The sequence below is a fragment of the Anomalospiza imberbis genome, chromosome 5 (genome assembly GCF_031753505.1).
Source record: "Anomalospiza imberbis isolate Cuckoo-Finch-1a 21T00152 chromosome 5, ASM3175350v1, whole genome shotgun sequence".
In the NCBI taxonomy this organism is placed as follows: Eukaryota; Metazoa; Chordata; class Aves; order Passeriformes; family Viduidae; genus Anomalospiza; species Anomalospiza imberbis.
In genome coordinates, this window is record NC_089685.1 from 36781650 (window position 1) to 36794879 (window position 13230).

General features: G+C 36.4%; 1 protein-coding gene across 2 annotated transcripts in view; it reads right to left on the minus strand.

Moving 5' to 3' along the window:
• Positions 1 to 13230, minus strand: part of NAP1L1 (nucleosome assembly protein 1 like 1) — a 70334-nt gene that overhangs the window by 10757 nt on the left and 46347 nt on the right. The window contains exons 2-7 of one of the 2 annotated variants that reach the window (XM_068190261.1): positions 4266 to 4291; positions 3500 to 3588; positions 2298 to 2400; positions 1011 to 1152; positions 473 to 553; positions 114 to 242 (exon numbers count right to left, since the gene is read on the minus strand). In XM_068190261.1, coding sequence (XP_068046362.1) covers positions 114 to 242; positions 473 to 553; positions 1011 to 1152; positions 2298 to 2400; positions 3500 to 3588; positions 4266 to 4282 — 561 coding nt within the window. In that variant the 5' untranslated portion in view covers positions 4283 to 4291. Of the gene's footprint in view, positions 1 to 113; positions 243 to 472; positions 554 to 1010; positions 1153 to 2297; positions 2401 to 3499; positions 3589 to 4265; positions 4408 to 13230 lie in introns of those variants that run through there. The other variant, XM_068190262.1, reaches the window with a different exon arrangement.

The following is a 13230-nucleotide window of genomic DNA, read 5'->3' on the forward strand; positions in this document are numbered from 1 at the left end:
CCATTATTGCTCTCCAACAGATATATCAAGTATCATAGTGTTTCCACTGCTTTCTTAAAGACGCGTGGATTAATTACCAATGCAACTTTAAACAAAGCCAGACCACTGCCTACCTGAACCATATCACTGAGCAAGTCCACATTCTTGAATACTGTCAGCCAAAACTCAGGGATTCCTTTAGGGTCTTCTTTTTCTTCATCTTTTTTTTCTTCTTCAAGCTTAGCTTTCTCTTTCATTTCATCCTTGTGAGAAAATAAAAATATTGGGTTTCCTTAATTTTAAGAGTGCCCGTAAGGTTCATCAGTTCTTTGCTGATACCAGAGTCATGTGGATGTTTAAGCAACCATTAAGAATTATCATCATTATTAATAGCAAGTAATCATTACAAACTTTTTTTTTTAAACTTCAGCTTAATGAATCTTGTTTCATGCTAAAGCTTGAGATATTTATGACAGTTGATTAAGATACTCACTGAAATTTCTTCGTCAGCATCTGCTTTCCATTCACATTCTTCTTCTGTAGGTTCATAAATGGCATTGATGATTTCACTTCGCTGGAAGATTAAACCAAGAATATTTTCTAATTTCCTAGTCATTGCATTCAGCAATGCTCTAACCAATAAATTCCTAATCCTAAATTACACAATTAGTAATACATTAACTATCTACCTTTTCTTCTGGCTCTAGAAGATTGATTCAGCAGTTAGGAGGTTTTCAACACACTAAAATAAACACCAAAGTCCCAGAAAAGTTACAGTATCATCTGACATTTGCTTAATTAAAATGAGGTTTGATATACTTAAGTCATTTTGGTAACTATGGAAGAGACTTAACTTTTCACTCTCAATCTTAGTTGATATTAACTTGGATGGCAAAATTGTATCAATTGAATTAAAGGGCACATATGAGACCAAAGTCATTTGGAACATGAATAAGTTTTCTGGTTTTTTTATTCCCTTGTTGTATTTTAGATGAAGCTTTAAAGTACAAATCAGAATAGCACTAAAATACCTTGTCAAATAAGGGCTGATAGAGAGCAGCATACTTTCTTTCCAGCTCATGAACTTCCTCATAGAACTTTGCTTCTATCTGTGCACACTGAACTTGAAGGTTCTTGAGAGCATTCACACGTCTTTTAACAACTTTAGGCAAGCTGAAAAATTCAGTGACAGAACTGTTATTAACACTTTGCATTTTAAGCACATATTGATCTCTCCTTAACCAGTACCACAACACATTTTACACTCCCTTTCTTAAGCTTAAGAAAGTTTAAATCAAAGCTGCAACCAATTTCACCAACGAGACTGAAATCCTTAGCACAAGCTCTTAAACTGAGGCTCACAGTTAGAACCAGAGTATTCCAAATACCCGGGTAAATCATGAGAGAAATTTGTGCAATAAATCTTTCTCCTAAAAATAAGTTCTATATTATATATATTATATATATATATAATATAGAATATATAATAATAATATATAATATATACAATATATATATTATATATTCTATATATATATCTAAGTATCTATATCTCCTAAAAATAAGTTCTATAATGAGTAACAAAGTAAAATCATAGTATTGAGTACAACTAAGAAGCGTCTCACCATTCATTTCCTTGGTGTTATGAAAAAGTTCAAGATACTTGTGTTATTCTTTGTTTAGAAATTTAATCTTCAAAATTTGCTGCTTTGTTTCACTGAGCACAGCAGCTGATAGCACTGTCTTTAAACACACTGTCTGACCCAAAGTGAGCCAGAACTGATGTGCTAAATGTGCCACTGTATTAGAAATGTGTAAACGGAAAGCAATTACTGCATGCCTCATAAATGCAGATCAACTATGGAAAATTCTGGCAAGAATTCATAGCAAGTTTTGATACATGAGAAAACCACATGAAGTCCTGCTAATAGCATTCCTGTATCAGCTAATGCTTACAGTCTAAGCATAAAATGACTATATTAAGAGACACCAGGCCTCCAAGTCTATAGTTTAAATAACTGATGTTTCATGACCAAGGCAAAGCTACAAGAGATTCCAAGGAGCAGGAAAGTAGATCCTAAGAAGTGTGCCATACTGTAACTGCAGAGGAAAACATCAGCCACTGTAAATATTACCATTCTTTTCTCCATGAAACCTCAAATAAAAACTCTTCAATTCTGAGATGCACTACAGACAGACTATATTAGTTTTTCTGCTATCTGAGCAGCACAGTGCTTTATGAGTACTAATGCCATAGACAACATTGCTCAGAAAACGAACCATTTTAACACTCTGCTCATACTAAACAAATGCTGTACCTTTCTACATATCCTGCAGATGTTCCTACCAGACCGTCAAGTCTTTCCTGAAGGGCTGCAAGAATCTGAGGATTTTGCATCATCTGCACAGTCAACTGCCGAGCTAAATTAAAAAATAAGATTATGTAAGCACAAAGTGCATCTTTTGGACCAATCTTTAAAGAAAGAATTGTGCATAAAAAAAATTAGACAAGCAAGAATTACAGATGCAGAACAACTGTTTAGTCTCCCTACTACTAAAACATCTTTCTGATTTATAAAATCCGATTTCCCTCCAGGATTCCTAGAGTATAATTTCCCCTCTGATACTCACCTAAAATAGCTGGGAAATCACTGAAAATACACATTATTCATCTCTAGGTTCCTGTGGGACACCTGAATACTTACCATTTAATTACTATATACCATTTAATTACTTCAGGTAATGAATGTGTTCCCCAAAATTTTGCAATCTAGTTTTGAAAACACTTCTTTCAATAGATTAGCAAAGCATACCATCTTGAGCAAAATGTTTTATTTTAATGTTATTATTCTGTTCAAGCCAACATGTAGCATGGCATTATTAGAAGTCCAAGTAATTTTATTGCAGAGGTTATTAGTTATTTCTCTTTTGGCTAATTGCTCTTTAGATTCCATCTGTGTCCCCACACTTTAAATACAAAGCATGAGTAAGACTGTTCAGCACTGACAAAACAAGTATTTTAGTATGTGCTTATGTTTTTTGTTGAGGGGGAATAAAAAAGGATTTATTAATTTCAAGAGTAGTTAACACTAAAAGCATGATTTGTTCTGTTCACTGTCAACTCAGCAGCAAATTATTAGCAACTAATCAAAAGAAAGAGATACACGCACATATACGCACATTAATTTTTTATACCCAAAGCTTCACATGTGTGACGTTTTTAACTGTTTTCAGTTTTGAAATAATCCTGTTACATATCCACAATAATCCTGTCTTTTCCAATGATACAGGTGGCCAGTAGTGCCTGAACCTGGTATTAACCATGACTACAATGAGTAACTGCAAAAAACTAAAAAAATCAAACTATTTGAAAAAAAAACCCTTGCTTCAGAACTTAAACACAATTGCACATCTGAAATTGTTTTACCACTTCCTATTTTTTTTCAGTAAAAGCTTTTTAAAACGCTAACTAGAAAGTACATATCCTTAGAGGTTTAGAAACTCTTGGTCTCAACATTACCTTTGCTGTTGGCATCTTCACCAGTTTCTTCTTCTTCTACTTCTTCAACATCTTCCATGTCCTGCTGATCAAGTTCAGACTGCTCTTTGCTATTAGAAATATTCAATAACAGCACCAAGAAGTTAATTTTTTACTATAAGGAGCTTAAAGAGCTCAAACTAGATATTATGTGGGTAGAAACAAACTGTTGCATCTTTTGACCTATGACAAACAAGTCTTAATAGCCAAACAAAGCTAAATTTGTCTTCAAAGAATTTCATGTTTGACAATCCCAGAGCAGTTTAAAGAATTAGCAACTTTCCAGAATTACAAAGTTTTCTTTTATAAAAAATTCCTTTATCTCCTGCTCTTATCAACCAGTCAAAGCTTCTTTCTGCTCCACATATCTTCCTTAAGATATGCAGGCCTCGAGAACTGTGGGTAGGATCACCTACACTATACTTCTAATGCCACAAAATAAGAGCACTTGAAGTATACAAACCTACACGGAGTGAAACAATAGGAATGGGCAATCTTATCTTCTTTTCCCCTCCAGAATTCCAGCTAACATAGGAAGATGACTCATTCCTTCTTCCACTTTTTTGTTTACTTACAATTAAGATCACAAACCCATTTGTCATGAGCAACATACTGTAAACCTCAGATCTTGCCACAGTGCTCAAGGTCAGTATCTAGACCCTGCCTATCCAGTATCTGGAGAGCCCAGCCATGTCAAGTACAGCACAGAACACACTCAGAGCCTCAGTAACCTCCAGATTTTACTTACTTGTCTATGTCTGCCATTCTGCTAGATTTTGAACACTAGGAAAAAAAAAAAAGAAAAAACACATAAGAACAGCAGCACTAGATTTCAGTTATAACTCTATGGTCACATGCCATAATACTAAAAGAAACACAAACCATGTCAGTTTTATGAAACATGATAAATACATATTACAGTCTGAAGTGTGGCACATCTCCCTTGCACATTTTGAGCTCTCAGTCTAAAACACACAGAATTTTGAGACACTTTGTTCTGGTTTAGAACCTATAGATCTACTCCCATAAACTGAAGTACCAAGCACCAGCAAAATGCCATGTTGAGTTTTGGCTCTTAGGACTGTACTAATCACTGACTGAAAATTAGTCCAAAGTATAAAAGTTGAATACAACCTGAAAAAAATTGAAGCAAAATGGGTGCTGGTAACTGTTTACTCATTTCCAGCATGTGACTGCCAACAGAACATACAACTAAAACAATTTAAGAATGAAGATGCCTTTTTGTGGCTTTACTTTCAATCCCAACTTTACAAAACCAATCCAAGTCGTTCCTCAGAATAGCCACAATATTGTAACATTTTACCAAAAAAAAAATTATGCCAGATGCCAGGCTATTTAATGTGACTAATTCCCATGTTTAGAATGATCACAATTTTTTTAAATATCTCAGTAAAATCATAAAAATATTCCATACACAGTAACTAGAAACATTTAATATTGAGACTTATTGCAAAACTTGCATACCAAGAACCTATGTTCTCAAATATATTATAAAATGAGCAACATTTTCTACCAGCAAAACAGTACTTGGGAGCCTCTTCTCCAAAAAGATGTTTTAGGTAACTTGAAGCCTAATACTATGCACAAGAAAACACTGTCCCTTTATTACCATCTGCCAGTAATTCAGGAGGCTTCAACTACCAGGAATAATTTGCTGGTCCAGAAAGCAAGGACACCAATGCTTTAGAGTCTCCATTTTAGCTGCTCTCTTGTAAGCTAAACAAATTCAAGTTTCCTTCAGGAATTTCAACTCCTTACAATGCATTCAAATGGGAATTTTAGCTAAGTGTTGGATGGATGTGTTCCAGAAAAAGAGAAAACTGCATTTGATCTATCTGAAGTGTAACACAAAAACACAATCCCAGTAAGATCCGGATATTAACAGTCAATATGAAGAAACACCTTAGAATCTAAACTTCAGAAATAAACACCCACATTTTATGTAAATATAATCTAAATATGTTTTTTGTGGTTTCATAAGTACTTCCCAAGAATTACATGGAAAGAAGGTATCTGATATCCTCATTTAGGACAACAACTTCATAGTGCCAAATAAAGATCTAGAATGTAATCAAAAAGATTCAATTCCCTATATGCAGAAAAACTAGAGAACCAAGTCCATCTAGTTCAGAAAAATAATACAGTATTTGCTAATAAATAGGATGGCAGCACTGCTAAAAACCAAAGAACATCTAACAATTCAGTAAGAGGAATTACAGCAAAATTCTTGACTCATTTTATTTGGATCACATCTGCTTGTCTTGTGATTTCAGTTTTACCCATGTAACAATTCAGAAGACTCTCCTTTGCATACCATTCTCAAAGATAGCATGCACTGAAGACCTACAGAAACAAAGCACATTACAATTACAACTCTCACATCCAGGTCCCCATTTTACTTGAGCAATGTAACAATTAGCATTATTTTTGATGTACACAACATTGTATCCATGAAAAATATACTACTTTTTCCTTACACACTTCCTCTTAACCTGCTTTTTATGCAGGACCATTTCAAGGAGACTGACAGTACTGCTGTGCAAAAGAGCACAAGATGCATAGCTCATCTGCCTTTCATACGTTTTTCTGCAAGTGCAACACAGTGATGCTCCTTGCAGAGACCAGCATTTCCCTTCTCTGTTCTCCCTATCAAAAAAAGCTTTAATTTCCATAAAACAGAAGGTAGTCCTTTCAACAAACATGTGACCAGTGGCAGCACAAACCCTGTGGTCTCTCCAATTCAGTGGGCTAGATGAAACAATAGCTGAAACACCTTAGAGGTTTTCTGAAAGAGACCAACTTCCACAGTTCATTTAAACAATTTTTCCCAAATGAAGATTAGCTGAGACCAAATGATGCCGAAAAACTTTAAGAAGCATCCATCCCATCTCCAAAAAGGGCCATTAGCCAATACCTTGGAAAAAAGCAATGACATGGTAAGAATTCTCCCAGAAACACTTGTAGCTTTCAGTCAGAAAAAACACACTGTGTCAGAAGTGCAGGTATTTGACAATGTCATAACTTCTGAAATTAAAATTTGTTAAGTCTTCATTTTCCCCAAAACCCTACAGGTAAACTGATGATATCACTCAAGTTTCCCAGTTGTAATATTCAGATCAGAAATCAGTTTCAAGATTTTTCTACACTATGCAACTTTGTAGCAGAGAAAGTTTCACCAGCAGTCTCCTGTTATTGAATTCCTCACTGGGCCCTTGTTTTCACCTCTGAACAACTACCTGCCATCACAAACTTTCATCCACCCTTTCACTGTTCATCCTCTTTCCAAGATAATTTCTGATCATGCTAAAGGCATCAATCTCACTACAGCACCCTGTGGGACTCCAGCATCTGCCTCTCTCTCCTCATTGCAATGGGCAGTTATCACTCTCTGCTTCCTGGCTCTTAAAACAATCCCTGCAAGCACTGTATGGTTTCAAATTATGGCCCAGTTTACTCAAAGACTTTGAATAACATTCTTCAAAGATTTTTTTAAAATTAAAATAGACTGTATCAAGCAGCTGTCAGCTTCAGAGCCTCCCTCTGGTGTGTTTCTCTCTCTCATCCAATTTTTCCTATTCTCCTTGCAGCAGTCTTTTTCATGTCCCATCCTTTAATCTTCCCTCTATTTTTTACACAACTCAGTATCAGAATGTACACAGTTGGAAGAATTCTTCTGCAGACTGAGGAGATACCAGTGTCTGTCATGACAATTATCTGCCAGCTCTAGACAACTGTTCTTGAGTAAGGAGACTACAAGGCACTGCCAAGAAAACTACACTGGCAGACATTTAGGCTAATCTGTGCAACCCACTAGCATGGAAGAGATATAGTTGCATCACATTTTGTTTACTGTCATTTTCTTAAACCATAAGTTTCTCTGCAAACACAGCTCTACTGGCTAAAAAAACCCTAACAGAAACAAAAGTACTGCAGAAAAGCACTGAGAAAATGCATTCCTTAAGCCACTATCTCTGCACAATGCCCAGTTCAAGGTCCTAGTCTAGTCTTCAGAGTTTCAAATACACTACGTACCACAATCAATAACATTAGATCACTATAGTATTTATTTTGCAGTATCTCCCCAGCACTAAATATTTAAATGTAAAACTCATATCACTCCCCTCTCCATAAGACACAGCTGTCCTTCCCAGTTCATTCATAGGTTCATTTAGGTTCATTAACAGCAGCTACACCTTGGCATGTGAGCAACAAAACCATTAGCATCACTCCCTGAAGTAGTGCCAGGGAGATATCAGTTTACCAGTTGTCAGTGCAGGATTATAACAAACCAGGATACACCTGGTGTATTACTTCAAGCCTCAGTGTCCAGGTGACAGTTTTGGACTAAGATACTGCTTGGAATCTAGGCCTCCTGACTGCATGAAGAGGCTTATGAGCACTAATAAAGGGTAGTCTACATCCCTGTATAAAACCGGCATGCAAAAACCTTACTAGTAAAATATTTTATTTCCCTGTTACTTGAACAGCTACAGCCACTAACTGTTTGAATGCAGGAGATGGCATTATGGTCAAATACAGAGAAGCCTACAGGCTTTACTTACAATGTTTTGCTGCTCATTGTAAAAATATGCAGAAGAAAAGCAACAGTTATATTTTCAGGGCTTGAAAGAGAATGTGTAGGAAGTTCATGCTACAAAAAGAAGGCAAAATTACAAAAAAGCAAGCTACAGTGCAAGTTTCCTGTAAGTTAAATTTAAAACCTCTTCCATACAGGTACCTTAAGTCTGCCTGCCATCAAAAGAAAGCAGGTTCTTTATCAAAATGGAAAGGTTGGAAGACTTAATCCAGCACTAGCTTACCCACTGTTTTGAGTGCATCCTGCAGAATTACTAAAAATTAGCAAAACCCCCCTAAAATTTAAAACTTATCAAAACTGTGTGACAATTTGCTATTTTCATTAGGCTTAAAGGACACTTGATCTTGTCGTGTTTTTCAAGAAATGAAGTTTGATACAAGCAGTGTGTTCATGTGTTCATCCTCAAGTAAGTCATTAGTGAGCTTTCAGTTTTCAAGGGTTATCGTTTCTTCACTAAATGATTTTGCATAAGTGAAGACAGAAATACAAACTCCAAGTGTTCAGTGCCTCCTAATCTTTCCTTTATTCACACAGGAATGAACCAGATCTTGCACAGAGGCACCAGCCGTGTTACAGCTAGGACACAGGTTTGGTGAGAAGCCTTTTCTTTCTCAGATCAGCTTTACAGGTCCCAAGTAAGCACACCACTATTAGATTACCCGGACATCCGCTCGCCCTCAGGAAGACAGGTCACAGCGAGGTGAACTACAAGTCAGCTGAGGCAGCAAGACATTCCTGAGACACAGTTCCTCCAGCAAAACAACAGCATTTCTGCACAAGCCCCAAGGCTGGCAGGCTGAACACATCTCAGCTGTTCAGCATCTCTGAGCATACCACAAACAGTACCCATATCCTCCTTTTCAGGAAACACCTCTTCCCCTTCTCTAGACAAATTGCTCACACAGGAGGACAGCTAGTTGTATTAAAAAAATCATCAGGATTAAGTCTGGTAAACTATTGCAATATATGCAGAAACCAAAGGTACCAGACAAATGACATCATACCAGCCAAGTTCAACTCTCACTAAAGACTGGGAAACTCAAGAACAATACATTCACTAGAAGTTACTTCTAACTGATGTTCTTGCCTAGAATTCCAGGACAACTTGTAAGATTTCTCCTTACATAATCATCATTAAATACAGGAAACAAAAATTAAAATAGCGCAGACATCCATTAGCAAACACTCTTTGACTGCAGATGTTCAAAGTAATTGTCTGAGGTAGTTTGCTCAAAACCTCTAACAGAGGTTTGTAACTTTAAGGAGCTCAGATGCTCTGCACAGTGATCTTAAAGGTCTTTTCCAACCTAAACAATTATGTGAGAACTGAGTGAACTGTTTAAAAAGTGCACAGTACATGAGTTTCACACTTCAAATGTCTTGGTACTACAACCCCAAAAATGCATCACTCATTCCAAAACTGTTAGTAAAAGCTATGGTAGCAATCACTGGATAGGGAAATTGCTATGAGATAGAAGATCATACAGTTCAGTAGTAACTAAGAAAATTTAGCTCTTCTTCAAAAAGAAGCAACTCAATAATGTATCAGGTTAAAAATATCATTTTGAAAGGGAACAAAGCAGAAGACCGAGTGTTTCCTTTATACTTATGAGATCAAATTCATGCATCCATTACCACTAGCATGAAAACTGGTTATAAAACAAGGGGCTATTCTATCTATTATCATCCTGAGGGGACACCTCATCACTCCCTGCTAAAACCCAAAAGGAGGCTGCAGCTGGGTGGGGAGTGGTCTCTTCTCCCAGGTAAACAAGCAACAGGATAATAGGAAATGGCCTCAAGTTATGGCAGGGCATGTTTAGATGGGATATTATGAAAACTTTCTTCATTGAAAAGGTTGTCAGGCATTGAAACAAGCAGCCTAAGGAAGTGCTGCAATCACCATCCCTGGAACACATCAAAAGATGTGTTGATGTGGCACTTGGGGACACAGTTCAGCAGTGAACACAGCAGTGCTGAGTTAACAGCTGGACTCAGTCTTAGAGGAGAGGCCTTTTTCAACCTAAACAACTCCATGTTTCTATGATTAACACAGCAGCTAAACATGTTAAACAGATTATATCATTCATCTTAGGGAAAAAATATGCCTTCTTAGGAAAGCTGAAGGTCCAAAAAGAAAATCAATCTCAATCAAATGAGCAGATAAATGCAGTGCTAGAACATCAAAATACCTCATCTGTGTGATGAAAGACTTTATCAGCCATTGAACTCTCCAGAGACAATACCTTTATTAGTGCCCCAAAGTTATTCTGTTAACAAAAGATTTCTAACTGTTAATGTAGGAACAGAAATTGACAAAACTGATTTAAATTCGCAAATCTAGAAGAGATAATTAAAACTGTCTGCCCAAATACAAGCACAGAATACAGGAGTATGATATAATAAAGAATACAGTACTAATATAAAAGCTATTAAGTTCTGCATAAAGAGACTAAGGAGCTAATGGTCAGTGGAAGCAAGGAATTCAGGTGCCTCAATACAGCCACAAGAAGGTGACACTGGACCCTTGCAGTAACTCAAATCCCTTCATTTTGACACAACTTGCTGTGCTAGCACCAATTCATCCACTATGTGCAAAAGACACACACAGTTAACAGCAGAAATGCTAACTGGCATGACAACATATAGGAATCTTTAGCAGAAGCTGAAGTAAGGTGTCCTGACAAAGCAGAAAAGGGTAAGAAATTCAGACAAGAAGCGGCATTTCACGAAACACACTCAGAACAACTTCTAGCTATGCACATGAGCCTAAATATCTGAGATGGGAAGCACTCATATCATCACATGAGAGATGCATTCCTTTAATAAAGGGAACACCCAGGTTTTTTTTCTGAATGATCTTCAAGTCAGAGAAAGTAACCCTGCTGGAGAAGCTCATTGTAGTTCATCCTTAGCTATGCATAACCTTATAGCCCCTTCCTTTTATCAATGTTTGAATGATAGTAAAGTTAAAAAATGTTCAAAGCACTTCTTTGTACACTGTTAGACCTTCAGTTATACAAGTCACAGCAGGGTCAAGAGACAGAGGCTGTCACAGGCAAGTACCTTTTATAACACCTCATGGAAAGGGTTAGGCAAGTTTGAAGTTACTGTGAAACTGTACTGCTACATCTAGCTTATGGTAATACAGCAAAATTCAGAATCTGACTGTAGAGAACAAATAAACATGATAAAAACATTAGCATGCTGAACCAAGCAACACAACACAATTGAAACTGCTCTTTCCCCTTCAAGTGATATTATTTTGCACTCCCTATTAACTCCTGAGGTAAAGGCATCAACTTCAGCCACTTGCCAATGCAACCACTTCACTAGTGCTTGCAGGCCTCTGCACATTACATTTATACATGTTACAGCATGAAAACACATTTTCTGCCCTTTCAACTTAGAAGTGCTCTACACTTCTATGAGAATGTCAGTTGATAGGAAAAAGTCAAATTCTGCAAAACAAAACAGAGGGATAATATATGTAAGTAATATTATTACTTAGCTATTAGTAACTACAGGATTTGTTTTCATTCATGTGGAAACCCATTGTAAGCTTTCCCTTGAACTAATTTTTCAATCAGGAAATGAGGATTGATTCAACCAACAAATACTGAATTCCTCTCTTTGTAGTATTTTTACTGCATTTTAGACAGTGCCTGTTTACTCCTTCAGCAGAAAAGCGCCTCCATACAGAGGAGATGGACTACAAAATTACAAATTAAAATCAGGACTATTATCAAACTATATCTGCATGCTTGTCTATGCTACTGACCTGAGCTCCATGATCATGTTCTAAAAATAGAGTAATTAGCACACAATGTTGCCTTTGTTCTGAATGCCAAGATCCTGTAGCAGAAAACCTAACAATTTCTATTTAGAACAATCTTTTATTATTAGAGAAGTAACAAGTTTAAATCCAAACCTGGAAAAATTAACATGGATCTTTTTTGGTTTTTTTTTTAAACAACTACTCACTGTAGCTTTTTATGGTTTTACTTCCCATCATGATGATGGGAAGAACAGCAGCCATCCTAGAAGGCTGAAATTTAAAGTCTTCATGTTTAAAGAAATACTTGAAATTTCCTAAGACAGTGTTTCTCAGTATGGTTCATGTTGGTACAGGTATTCAGTTTGTTAAAAATGGCAAAGTAATAAAAAAAAATTGTGTTTTAACAAAATTCTTCAGGTAGCAGGGTGCACTGTAACAGCTTAAAAAAACCAAACTTGTGCATACCACAACATCAAACAATGGGAAAGAGAGCATTAATTGGCTGCCTAGATCACCACATAATCAAACACGACCATATTGGCAATTACATTGCTATCTGCAAAACTCACATGCTGCAGCATTTAAGTTTTTATCCAATTTGACTTCAAAAACATCTAAGCATCCTTATATGAAAAGAAAGTTACAAAATACTGAAAAATATGTACAGGTTTCAGAAGTGTGCTCCTTGCTAGAACATATGATGAATGCAATTTTAAATTCATTGACTAACCAAGAAGCCACTGAAATTCCTAAAATGTACTTAGCAACTTCTTTGTTAGCTTCCATTCAGTATTTTTACCATGGAAGCCAGGTCACTACTAGACTACCAATTTTAAAACGCAGTTTTCAATTAACAAGTTAGTATGCACAAAAAAAAGAATACAACCACAACTTTAACACATTTTGGAGGCTATTGGGATGAGATGTTACAACTGGCAGTAAAGACCCAACAGAAGAATGCCCATGGTTATGGTTTCAGCCAGTCACTTTCAAAAGAATACAGGTGCAGTTTAAAAAATAATTGTAAACATGTAGCGGGGCTACAGAGAACTTGATCCATGGAACTTGAGCACTGTTTGCAAAGTTATCTTCAGAAATACTCTCTTGTGAATTTCACTCAATCTTGCCTTTGGCACCAACATAGAAATATGTGATACCTCCAAAACACTGAAGATGGTGGTAAAAGAATCAAGAGGCTGTGTCATGATGATCTCACCAGTTCAAACATAGCAAGCATGTTTCTGACAAAGCCACCTTGCACACACAAGAACCAGCATAAAGCACTATACCAGTTCACACTTCAACATTCAAAGATGA